Consider the following 13,054-nt stretch of genomic DNA (forward strand, 5'->3'; position numbering starts at 1 on the left):
ACCAGGCACACCTGTCTTCCACTGCCTCCCGCAGTTTGGTCAAACTCATGCTGGTAGCTTCGAGAACACTGTCCAACCATCTCGTCCTCTGTCGTCCCCTTCTCCTTGTGCCCTCCATCTTTCCCAACATCAGGTTCTTTTCCAGGGAGTCTTCTCTTCTCATGAGGTGGCCAAAGTATTGGAGTCTCAGCTTCACGATCTGTCCTTCCAGTGAGCACTCAGGGCTGATTTCCTTAAGAATGGATGCGTTTGATCTTGCAGTCCATGGGACTCTCAAGAGTCTCATCGAGCACCATAATTCAAAAGCATCAATTCTTCGGCGATCAGCCTTCTTTATGGTCCAGCTCTCACTTCCATACATCACTACTGGGAAAACCATGGCTTTAACTAAACAGACCTTTGTTGGCAAGGTGATATCTCTACTTTTTAAGATGCTGTCTAGGTTTGCCATCGCTTTTCTCCCAAGAAGCAGGCGTCTTTTAAATTCATGACTGCTGTCACCATCTGCAGTGATCATGGAGCCCAAGAAAGTAAAATCTCTCACTGCCTTCATTTCTTCCCCTTCTATTTGCCAGGAGGTGATGGGCCCAGTGGCCATGATCTTCGGTTTTTTGATGTTGAGCTTCAGACCATATTTTGTGCTCTCCTCTTTCACCCTCATTAAAAGGTTCTTTAATTCCTCCTCACTTTCTGCCATCAAGGTTGTGTCATCTGCATATCTGAGGTTGTTGATATTTCTTCCGGCAATCTTAATTCCAGTTTGGGATTCATCCAGCCCAGCCTTTTGCATGATGAATTCTGCATATAAGTTAAATAAGCAGGGAGACAATATACAGCCTTGTCGTACTCCTTTCCCAATTTCGAACCAATCAGTTGTTCCATATCCAGTTCTAACTGTAGCTTCTTGTCCCACATAGAGATTTCTCAGGAGACAGATGAGGTGATCAGGCACTCCCATTTCTTTAAGAACTTGCCATAGTTTGCTGTGGTCAACACAGTCAAAGGCTTTTGCTTAGTCAATGAAGCAGAAGTAGATGTCTTTCTGGAACTTAGTTTTAATGAAATATGTTATCTGGGAAGCATCTGCTGTTGGTTGGGCAGCTTGGTCGCCAGATGTGGGCCAGGAGGAGTCACCAGAGCTGAGACATGGCATCTTCCTTTTCAGTGTCAGGACTGAACCTTTGCAGGAAGGGAACATGTAAGACACATTTCCCTTGCCAGAACCACAGACACTTCTCACACATCACAGTTTAGAGGAGACAGAGCTAATAAATTCAAGAATTTCCAGATTTCAGCTGCTGCAGAATTCACCTTCAAAATAAAAATGGTAGTATCAAGGATGCTTCTTAAATGTGTGCTTAATATAGTATTAATATTGAGCACTTTTTTTAAAAAAAGTATGCTTAACACCACCACTTTTATTTTGAAGGAAAAGCAGCCATGGGTCCTCTGATCTGGCCTGAACTCTGGATTTGTATCTGGGTTTCCAAATGACTTACTCCCCTTGTTTGTACATGCCCCCCTCCAAAAAAGTGCTGTTTCAGCACTTTAATGCTAAAAAGGAGGCTTCACCTCCCAAATAAGTTGTGATGATGCTATGGGCTCACCCAGTTGCCAACATTGCATCTTGAACTATGCAGGCAACCCAATGCAAACTAGACACATAACGCAAGCGATTTCCATGGGCCATGCAAAAGGGGAAGTGACTGAGGTGGGCTCAGTGTGGGCTACAAGGACTTGAGACACTGAATGTAGGAATGCCATTCCTTCTCAGGCCAAGCTCCTTTGCCTTATACAGGTACAGGTTGGGCAAAATTTCAACAGGTCAGGCTCTTTCTTTTAATATTGTGTCAGCTCCATGTCAGGAAAAAAACTGCTTCTCTGGAGCGTGTGTGGGGTGTGTTGGGGGTGTGGGTGGAGGGGTGAGAAACACACACTAAACAGCAAAGGTTTCCATGCAAAATATTCTGCAAGCAGGGCCTCTCTGACTCATCTTGTAGCTCTCTCAGAAACATCTCAAAAATGCAACCCACCCTTTGTCCAGGTGTGCCTTAAAGAAGCAAGCACACTTGCTGCAAAGTGCTTCCTGTGGCTGATGATGGGTGCCATTGTGACATTTCAACTATTAGGATAGTTTGGAGCCCATCACAGCAGGTGATTAAGCTGGACTGGTGGGCAATTTGTCCAGTTTCCAAAATTTTCGCAGAATGTGTGGGATGCAGAACAGGACACTTGCGTTGCAAACAATTGTTATCAAACGCAGGCATTTAGTTCGGCATCACCATACTAATTAAAATATGAAGACAGAAGCCATTGTCAATGTGGCTGTACATATTTAGCACCAAGGTTGTGGTATTCTCTGCAAGCCCCTTGTTCTAGTTTGCCTTGCATAGGCACCTGGTGCCTGGGGCCTTAGGCGTTCCAGCCCCCACAACATTCCCCATGAAGGGGCCGGGCACCCAGAAAATTTTGTGCCAGTGCATACGTGAGCACATGATGTGTGCATGCTGACATCAGGCATGCTGGCAGGCAGGCTGACATCAAATTCCTGCGTGTGTGCAGTGGGAGCACCCCTGGGAACACAGGGCCCAAGGGCCAAGCCAGTGGACCTGTTGCCCTGTACATTTTTTCCATCCAGAAGACTGTGCTGCCTGAGTTTTCTGGCATAAAGAAATAGGATTCTATGTGAGGGGCCCCACTGCCCACCATTCAGTGGACATAAAGGCTGTATACACACTCCTGTTTACTCTGCACTCAGTGAACTCCCTTGTGTGTACATACCTGTATGTGTTTTGTCGCCTGAGGCGACAAGGGCATGTGCGTCTGTGGCTGAGGATGACGTATGGCTACTTGCCTCTCTAACAGAAACATCTGACTTATCCTTAGGGCAAATTGGAATGACTTACACAACCAAGAGACAGTATCTGTAGAAGGAACACCAGAGAAGTCCCATGACTAAGGTCACGGTTGGGGACAGGTGGAGGTGTCTCCGCTGTGGTTGTCCTTGCACAAAAGCATCTGGTGGGAAACAGGGATAGGGGCAGACAGACACACCAGTAAAGGAGGAAATGGAAACACAAAAAGGGGAGCGCTTTTGACATGAGGTAATTGATCAGGTCAACTACAAGGGTGGGAATGAAACCAATTTTTTTATTTTTATTTTTAAATGATATTTATTGAAAGATTTTTTTTTTAAAGTTACAAAAGAAAACAAAGTAGAAAAAGAGAAAAACAAGCCACTTCCAACCATACAAATACACAAAATAAGAGAGAAAAAAACAAAAATACACCACAAAAATTTAAAAACATTTAAAAACAAATCCATTATTCTCAACTCCTCAACTGTCATTACCCTCTTTCCTTGACCTCCTCCTCCTCCCCTTCCTTGTGTCCTGGTTGTTAATTGTCACAGCAAATCCTTTCCATATTTCATAATATTCTGTCATTACATTACCTTAAACTATTTTAATCTTATCTTACTATAAAAAACCTTGGAACTTAAAACTTAAATCTTATTTTTACCAACTTCTCATAACCATAATATTCTTACATAATTTTTTTAAACATTTTTACTAAAGCCAAATAATTTCATTCCAACATTTTTCTAACATTCATCAATTTTATAAAACAGTCCTAGTAATGAAAAAAAGAAATAAAAACAAATCCAATCTTCATCCAGCATCCCTTCCTCCTGGTCCCGGGTTTGTCAGTCCTTATTATCCCATCGATCTGGCGCATTAACCTGGTGACCTTATATCCAAGGCCCTTAAGTCTCTTCCATGTCCCTTCCGCAGCTCTTCCTCATATTTATAACTGTATTTTCCCTTGTCTCCTGCTCGTTTCACTCGTGGGAACTCCAGCTTAGCAATATTTTTGACCCTTCTCGACAGATCAGCCCCTTTTCCATAATCGACACTAAATTCCATGTGGTATTTAAAAACATGTTTCAAAAACCCTCCAAAATTGAGAGCCCCCACAATCCCAAACATCTCACAGTCCATTGCCAGACTTGAAAAGTCCAAACATCCCTGCATAGGAGGGTCTATCCAACCCCCCATTTCCAAACCAAACCAAACTTTTTCTTTCCAAATCTGGCTTTTTCCAAGTTCATTTGTCAAATCCGAAAGCTCATATTCCTGTTGGGCCTGTTCTGTCAGGGCACACTCCTGATTTAATTCCTGGGTGGGCTCCACATATTTTCCCACTGCCTGTTCAAAATTTCCCACTGCCTGTTCAAAATTTCTAATCGAATCAGCCATCAAATTCGTCTTCTCATGTAGCTGTTCCAGTAGGGCATTTGTTTTATAGAAAGCACACAACAGAGCTTCTGAATACATTGTCCTGCAAGGTCAGATGTCTATTCCCACGATTGTAATCTGTAACAGCTGCCAGCTCCCAGGAGTTGGTTACAGTTTCACAGTCTCCCTCTAGGGGGAAAACTTCTGTTTGATCTTTCTTTTAAAGACAAGTCTAGCAACAGAGTTTCCTTTTTTCAGATATTTTGTCAATATTTGTTCATTTAAGGTGCGAAAGGAAACAATGGAATCACTATGTTCCTCTTCTTTTAGCTATCTGTCAAAAGCGCTTATTTCTGGTCGATGAGCTTCGAACGTCAGTCCTGACACCCCGCTCCAGGATCAGGACGGTGGAAAGTTACTTTACTTTAAACTCACTTCTGCAGGTTTAAACAGTCCAAAAAAGATCCCCCTTCTTCTCCTGCTGCTGAAGGGGGGTTCAACAATTTTAAATGATGAAAGCCAATCCTTTAGAGGCGATTTTCTGAGCTCTAGTTTACGTTGTCTTTGCTTTATTCTGTCTACAAAGAAACGGAAGGCTGACTTCCTGTTTAGACCTTCCCATTTCAGTACTAAATTGAAGTAAAATTTTTAAGTCCAATTCCTTTCTGCTCGCAAGTCCTTATTTAAAGTCCAATTGTTCAAAGTTTAAGTACTCACGGATGCTTATTTTAGAAGCCAAATTGTCCCAGGAAAAAGGCAGCGCTCTCCGGCAACGGCTGTGCGGCTTCGCTCCACGGAAATAGCAGTTGACTCACAGCACCGCGCCGCTTCCCCCTCTTTGCTTCGGAGCCCGTTAGTGGGTTCCTTTGCGGGTTGGGGGGGCGCTAAGGGTGCCCGCCGAGTCCCATGGTCACAGGCTTCATCCACCTGTGATTTTTAAAAGGGTCCCCGCTTCGCCGTAGCGGAAAAGACCCGTTTCGCGCGGAGCTAGTCCCTCCAGTTCAGAGGGAGTCCGCTATTGCCGATGGCGCCACCCTGGAAGTCCTGAAACCAATTTTTTTAAGTCCCCGTTTTAGAACAAAATGTCAATGAGCAGAAAGAACATGCCCTTGACTTATAAGAAACTGGGATATCAGCAGGCAGTCCCTCTATTCCCAATTAAATAATCTACAGTATAAGCTTACTTGCCCTGTCCTTACTTAACTTTGCTCTTTGATCCATGGACCAAAATTGCCATTTGTTCTGATTCAGTGTTTAATAGTGGGTTTTCCTGGGGAAAGTGGTGGGGCAAAAAAGAAAGTGCTCAGACATGAACCAGGAAAATGAGGGCCTGCGTCTAGAAAGTGCAGGGCAAAACGTAAGTTTAGATGAGTCCTAGGCAGGAGTGGCAGTGACAGTAACAAGGTGGGAAACATATTGTCAGTGGTCTATGCTGCAGGGTGGGATAGTGGCCCCCACTGCCATACTTGTCTCCACTGCTCATGTCACTGCAGCATTTGTCAGTGAAGAAGGAATTTCTGTTCAGGACCGATTGGCTCTAAACAGTGATGTCTCAAGAAATATCTTTGTGACATGAAATATGCCCAGGCCTAGTGATGTTTTCCTTTTATTCTTGAGTGCTTGATAAAGTTGCACTAAAATGCAGAAGAAATTAATTTGCTATTTGTAGGACTGAGGGGAAAATTGGATTCAGTTTACATTTAAAGGGGAAGCTCCCTAATCTGCACTTTCCAAAGCAATTCCACAGCTATCCTTCAAAGTTCACACTTTTCTGAATTTTGCAATGTAGCTCTCCAGCCAAGTAACATGTGCAAAAATGCATATCCCAGGGCAAAGTGTGCATAAAAATGTGTGTAGTCATGAAAACAACACACAAAAATGCATAACGTAAGGGAACATTACTTTAGAATAAAGTGCGTATGTTAGGCAACATTGCATACAAATGTTTATGTATGCTGGGGAAAATTAACACTAAAATGCTGAGTAACTTTCATTAGAACTTTTACACATGAATGTGAAGAACTGAAATTAAGATTGGAAAATGAGAAACTCAAATTGACAGATTCTCCCAACCTCCTTATTTGTCCCTATTTACTTTGGGGGAAATGTTGCCTAGCCGTTTCTCTCCATTCTTTTTGTTGTGGATAATCAAAAGCACATTGAAAATTTCAGACCAAAGTTATGCAGTGCATCCCTATGCATGCATACTCAGAAGCAAGTCCCTAGTAAGTGTGTTTAGCATTGCAACTGAAGGATCACTGGACTGCAGTACACAGCTGCCTACTGCTCCTAGTGGTTTGAGATTCTTAATCTCAGGGTCGTGGGTTTGAGTCCTATGTTGGGTGAAAGGTTCCTACATTGCAGAGGGTTGGACTAGATGATTTTCGGGGTGCATTTCTTTTTTGCCAATTAATCTTTCTTGTCCGTCCCCCCCGTTATTTAACAAATCAGAGCCAAATGACATCAAATTTAATACAGTATTTCCAAAAAGTTGACTTCATCAGGCAAGGCCTTCCTCCACCTGCCTTGCTCCACCCTCTAGTCTCTCCTTCTCCATTTGTATTGTATTTTTTTTTATTTGAGGTACTGTGGCTTGCCATTGTTTTATTTATTGTAGTTTAGAAATTATTTATTGTAACTGTTAAGAGTGAATCTCTGTTTGACTTTTATATGCTGATATTATTATTTTATACTATTCTAATGATTGTTGAATGTTTCTTTTTTTGATGTAGGTTGCTTATTTTAAAATTATGTTTTATTTTCACATTTTTGTATTGCATTAGATTGTTATAAGGTGTACATTTTTTGTTTCTTCAGCTTGTAAACCGCCTTGAGTATTGCAAGATAGGACGGTATACAAATTAAAAATTATGATGATGATGATCCTAGATGTGTCCCTGTTTCCTCCCATTGCTGTGTGATGTTACATATTTATCTCTGACTCATAATTCTTTCCTTATATTCAATTCCCTTTATCCAATAGCTGTTGGTTCACCAATTCCTGCTCATACATTTACAAAACAATATTATATACCTTTAAAGAACAAAAGAGGCTACCCCCCCACCTATCTATTTTATACCCTTGAGGTCCCTTACAACTCTATGATTCTATGATACACAGAACCTGGGTGAGAAAAGCAACTTCTGGCAAGTATTTCAAGAGATACAAGCAGGTGCTGTTTGACTGGGATTGTGCAGCCTGTGAAAATTACCAGGTCATCCAGCTCTGATGTCTCTAGTCCTGGGAACACTTGAACTGTCTGAAACCTGCCTAACTGGGTCCTTTGCCAGCCGCTGCCAGCCAAGTTATGGAAAAGTTCAAAATGGCTGTTGCCTAATAGTCACAGAGTTGCTTTCACATATAGAAGCCTATTTGAGACATATGGAAAAGTTCAAAATGGCTGTTGCCTAATCATGACAGAGTTTTATAGAAGCCTATTTGAAACATATGGAAAAGTCCAAAATGGCTGTTGCCTAATCATGACAGAGTTTGAAAATAAATATTTATTTTCAAACTCTGTCATGATTAGGCAACAGCCATTTTGAACTTTTCCATATGTCTCAAATAGGCTTCTATATGTGAAAGCAACACGGCTGAGTCCCCCCACCCCACCCCACTTCTGTGAGGTGTGGCATCCCTTTCTTGGAAACAGACACTGCCCATTCATTTCAGCTAAGACCAATTTGGTGGCTGCAGAATGTGGTAGACAGTGACTCAGGAGGCAGAGGCTTCAACCACCAAAATGTTCTGAAAGCAGAGAGGATGGTCCACAATGTTCTGAAGGGTGCCTGCCTGAGTTATGTTTAGCACCCCTGCCCTACAGTTTCCCACCCTTCTTCGCCTATTCCCCTCTTTCCTAGTTAACTAGTTATTTTTGGTAGTTTGCTGTGTGAACTGAGGTACTTCAGTCATATTTCAGTCTCCTCTAGGTTGACTCTGCATCCTATGAAGCAGATGGCAGCGAGGGGCAGATATCCAGCTGCTTTTAAGGATGACTGCTTCAACTGCGCCAGGCCCTGTCTTTTTATTGGGTACACACTATACATCCAAAGCACATTCAAAGCACATTATTCACCTCAAAGGATTCTGGGTACTGTAGTTCATCCCTCACAGAGTTACAATTCGCAACAACTCTTAATAACACCCATAAGTCTTTGCGGGAACAAGAGTGCTTTAAATATATAGCATGTAAAGGTAAAGGGACCCCTGACCATTAGGTCCAGTCGTGGCCGACTCTGGGGTTGCGGCGCTCATCTCGCTTTATTGGCCGAGGGAGCCGGCGTACAGCTTCCGGGTCATGTGGCCAGCATGACTAAGCTGCTTCTGGCGAACCAGAGCAGCGCACGGAAACGCCATTTACCTTCCCACTGGAGCGGTACCTATTGATTTACTTGCACTTTGACGTGCTTTTGAACTGCTAGGTTGGCAGGAACAGGGACCGAGCAGTGGGAGCTCACCCCGTTGCGGGGATTCGAACCGCCGACCTCAAATGTAACTGCTTTTACACTCATGCTGCCATGCTGACTTTATTACATATGTTGAAGAGGGGGGAATGTTGTTTGAAGCATGTGTTGTTTGAAGCATCCTCACATTCAGGTAAGCTAAGTTTTGAATCCGCGTGTGACTTCTTCACAGCCATGTCTTTGAGTTTTTCTCTGCAGCCATAAGGAGTAGAAACACACACTTTGTATATAAGGAAAGGGGGATGTTCTACGGGTTGGGGTTTTATTTTATTTCTTTAAGCCGCAAGCCGTTTGATTGGGGATAAAACTCTGAGAGATGGCACCCTTGTATTATAGACAGCCACACAACGTCACCATCCATGCACAAGAGGGAAGTACTAGCAGGCTTGGAGGAGCCCCAAGATTTGCAGAAGTACGAACTATTTTTAAGAGAAACGAAGGAAAAAACCCAAAGAGGAAAAAACCCTAAAACACCCCAATGAGGACTAAGGACAGTGGCACAGAATGCTGAGTGTCTGGGAGGAGGGGATCTGAGAACGGAGGGGCACCTTGAAAGCTCCAGTTTCCCTCTTTGCCCCTGGAAAGTAGCAACCCCCAAGTCTGATGGTAATCTGAAATATAAAAAAAGAAAACAACCTTTTATGCAACAGGTTGTTGTTGCGTTTTTTTGCATCCAGTGTGTGCATGTCGTACATGATGCAAATAATGTCTATGGTTCACTTTAGGAAGTGATTCCGATTAGCTGACGGGAGTTTATTTTGGAATCGGTGCTGCTCATGCATGCGGCGGGGAAATCTAGATCCTAACCCGGAGAGAGCTTTTGCCCGCTCTTCCGAAAGGAAAACCCTCTCCTCGCATCTCGCGGCTCTCTCTCCGAGGCGGAGCAATAGCGCAACTTGCAGCCAACCACCCGGCGCACCGAGAAGTAGCAGCAGCAGCAGCAGGAGCCTCGGAAGGCGCTTCAAGCGAAGATGGCGGCGGCGCCCCGCCGAGTGGCGAAGGTAGGCGTGGCAGATCCCCGACCTTCTCGGTCCCGCGCAGCTGCTCTTTCGCGGCCTCTGGAGACCCGCTGCTTAGGAAGGGCTGAGAGGCGGGCCAGGCGGGCTTGTGAAGGTGGGATCTTCGAGGGGAGGGAGGGACACTTGCCCTAGTCTTGCCGCCGCTTTATTGTAAGGGGGCGCTTCGATCCAGCCACGGTTCCCGTCTTAGGATCGGGTCGCCTCTTTTCTGCCGGGGAAGGTTTCATGGACCCTCCACAGCTGGCCAGATGACGGGCGAAGCGTTTCTCGTCGCGGCACCGCTAGGCTGAGCCAAGGCCTGCCTCTCGAACGCCTGCCTGCCGCGCAGTTGCCCAGAGCGCGGAAGCCCTCACCGGGGTGGGCAAGGTGGGGATATGCATACTTGAACATATAGAAATGCATGGGTGCTTTTGGGAGGGGGGTGCAACTTGCCCATCTCTCACTTTTACAACAATCAAAATCCAAGTTTAGAGAGACTTCTAAAAAATAAATAAATGGTGAGGTGGGCAACAGACAGCAAACCCTTAAGTACAACTTTCTTGGATAACATTCCCTATTAAGGGGCAGTTCTGAATTCATTGTGGAACAGATAAGCATATGTCAAAAACTACTTACAATTTGGTACCTTTAGTGAAGGTGCTGGGAATTGTGTATCTGAAGACTAAACTGTTGTTCCCAGGATGATGGTGATTAGTATTACTATTACTATTATTCAGTGGCGTAGCGTGGGGGGTGCAGGGGGGGGGGCCGGCCGCACCGGCCGCAACATCTGGGGGTTAGGGTTAGGGGGCGCAAATCCACGGGTTAGGGTGAGCAAATTACTTGCCTTGCCCCGGGTGCTGACAACCCATGCTACGCCACTGCTATTATTATTATTATTTTAGCAGGGGGAATGTTGACTACAATTTTCAAACAGACTGAAGCTGAAATACTGGTTTGAAGGGGAAATGTCTGAAGGAGGGAGGCTGTGTAGCTGCCAATTCAGTTGCAATGAAAAATAGCTTTCAGTTTCTGTTACTGTTAAGCTTGGAAAGAGCAAGGAAATTGCGCAAAAATATAATGCTGTTGGCAGCATGTCAGTTGTCCTGTGGATGAGAAAAGCCATAAAGTTTGAGAAAGGAGATATGCCTGCTGTTATGATCTCAACTTCTTGAGGAAGTTTCTGTCAATGAATTGAAACTTAGAGGCAAGGAAGAGAGGGCAGGCCAGCTGGGACCAAATCAGGAAAGATCTTTCTCACTTTTAGAAATGTACTGATACCCAAGATTAATATTTTGCTATCTTTTTTGAAGGCAGCTTGTGACTTGTTTGAGTGAGGGGAAGAGAGACAAAAATAAAGGTGGTGGATATAACTGATTTACAGGAGGTAAATGACACAAACACAGATCCTGTGTCAAGCATTTGGGAAACTTGACATGTGGAAATGGAGAGTGAGGGTCTCACTTGTTCTTGCTGCCAAGTCCTCCATGGTATGGCAAGGCTATATTAGTAGAAGGTGTTCAGTATGCAGACATTGGCAGCATTGAGATGTCACAAACCATGGTTTGCCCAGGAAGGAGAGATGAAAGAAATTGGTGGCAGAGGATCGGAGAGGGGAAAAATACTTTGAGACACATGAGGATGGGATATGAAAAATATAAAAGAAAAAGTTGTCTCCACTTAGTGCCTCTGGATCAGCAAATTCTTCCTAGAAGTGGGAGGCTGTCAGAATACCTTATGAGTAAATGTCTGTACTTAGCTTGAGGAAAGCCGAGCTCTGGTGCTCCTTGCTATAAGTAAAAAGACGAGGAAGGAATGGAGTAATTTACAAAGATGGATTTGTAGAAAATGATGTCAGTAAATGCCAGTGGATTATGCTAAACTCTGCCTCCCTTTTGTGGCTGGTGGGCCTCAGTAATTTTCAGGCAAGTGGTCCTTGCTGGAGGTGAAAGGTTTGAGATCCCCTGGTCCAACAGGATGGCCATGCTTTGCTGGGCAATTGTCACCGCTAGGCCTGGAACCATCTTTTTTGCTTTTTCAGGAGCTGGATGGAATTAAGAAGTCCGGGTTCCGCTGCCTTCGGGATGTTGAAGTAGATGTGAACAATGTCCTGCTGTGGAAGGGACTTCTAGTGCCGGTGAGTTTAGGGAAGGCAAGGAAATGGCTGGGCCTGAATAGCCTCAAAGGCAACACCAATGGCTCATAGAGAGATGAACTTGGCCTTTGGGGTAGGGTGAAGTGACTGCCTCAGGCAAGGTATTTGGGCATCGTTAAAAGGCAGCACCGTATCATTTTATTTTACAGAGGAGGGTCCAGATTTTCCATTCGCCTTGAGGTGGCAGAAAGGGTCTGCTGGAATCTGGGCTTTTATTTTTTTAGATCCCCACAGCCCACATACAGGGAAGCACCATTTGCACTGTGAGGTGACTACTGCCTTTTCCTGTCCTTGTGCTCAGGATGACCCCCCGTACAACAAAGGCGCCTTCCGGATTGAGATCAGCTTTCCAAGTGAGTACCCCCTCAAGCCTCCCAAGGTCACTTTCAAGACTCCGATCTACCACCCCAACGTGGATGAGAAGGGCCAGGTGTGCTTGCCGATTGTCAGCAACGATAACTGGAGACCTTTCACCAAGGCAGACCAAGGTAGGGCCAAGAAAGCTGTGTGTGTCAGTGCACAGGGAGAGCCAACTGGCTGTTGGATGGCCATGGCTCATCTGTCCATTCTGCTGCGCTCTCTCTCCTTGAAGTTATTACATACGTTATGCTCTTTTCTGACCCTCCTACCTTTTTCTGACCCACAGTGATTGAGGAACTGATAGTGCTGGTGAATAAACCTGACCCAGACCACCCATTGCGCGCTGACTTGGCCGAGGAGTTTATCCAGGACCACAAGCGCTTTTTGTCCAAAGCTGAAGAGCAGACCAGCAAATTCAGTGAGAAGCGGCCATGCGAGTGACCTGCTGCCCTCCTGAACCACTGCCTGCCTCACTGGCTGGCTGGGGAACCTTCCACATAGGCACAGTCCCAGTGGGATGAAATGCAAGTGGGACCACAGAAGCTGTCCCCACCATTGCATTCTCAATAAAGGAATGTACACGGTGGGATCCTGCATTGCTCTGGCTCATGACACTAATTCTGCATCTGAGGGGGAGGAGACTTCAGCCCGGGGGAGGAGAGACTTTGCTTTGGACTCTGCTCTTGGAAGTGAAATGTTGCTCTTAGAAGTGAAATGTTGTGCTTTCGCCTTGCATTTGCTGGGGTTTGGATGACCTTTCTTGCTTTCTTACAGTTTTGCTTTTCACTTTAACACCGCCCCCTGCTCTAAACATTCCTGGGAAGAGGCACAAATGACTT

The 13,054-nt window shown here is 44.8% G+C and overlaps 1 protein-coding gene across 1 annotated transcript; it reads left to right on the forward strand.

Annotated features, from left to right (window-relative positions):
• The first annotated feature begins 9,398 nt into the window (after positions 1-9,398).
• UBE2L6 (ubiquitin conjugating enzyme E2 L6) lies at positions 9,399-12,811 on the forward strand. The gene is made up of 4 exons (XM_080995873.1): positions 9,399-9,703; positions 11,742-11,837; positions 12,157-12,343; positions 12,502-12,811. The coding sequence occupies exons 1-4, from the start codon at positions 9,674-9,676 to the stop codon at positions 12,654-12,656; spliced, it is 468 nt and encodes a 155-aa protein (XP_080851999.1). The 5' UTR covers positions 9,399-9,673; the 3' UTR covers positions 12,657-12,811.
• The last annotated feature ends 243 nt before the right edge of the window (positions 12,812-13,054 follow it).

The sequence above is a fragment of the Podarcis pityusensis genome (assembly GCF_964106645.2).
Source record: "Podarcis pityusensis genome assembly, chromosome: 1".
Taxonomy (NCBI): domain Eukaryota; kingdom Metazoa; phylum Chordata; class Lepidosauria; order Squamata; family Lacertidae; genus Podarcis; species Podarcis pityusensis.

Bases quoted from the DNA above. Each gene is read 5' to 3' on its own strand.
- UBE2L6 (XM_080995873.1), top strand. From the start codon at position 9,674: ATGGCGGCGGCGCCCCGCCGAGTGGCGAAG. The intron at 9,704-11,741 runs GTAGGCGTGGCA...TTGCTTTTTCAG, and splicing joins CGCCCCGCCGAGTGGCGAAG to GAGCTGGATGGAATTAAGAA. The intron at 11,838-12,156 runs GTGAGTTTAGGG...CCTTGTGCTCAG, and splicing joins GGAAGGGACTTCTAGTGCCG to GATGACCCCCCGTACAACAA.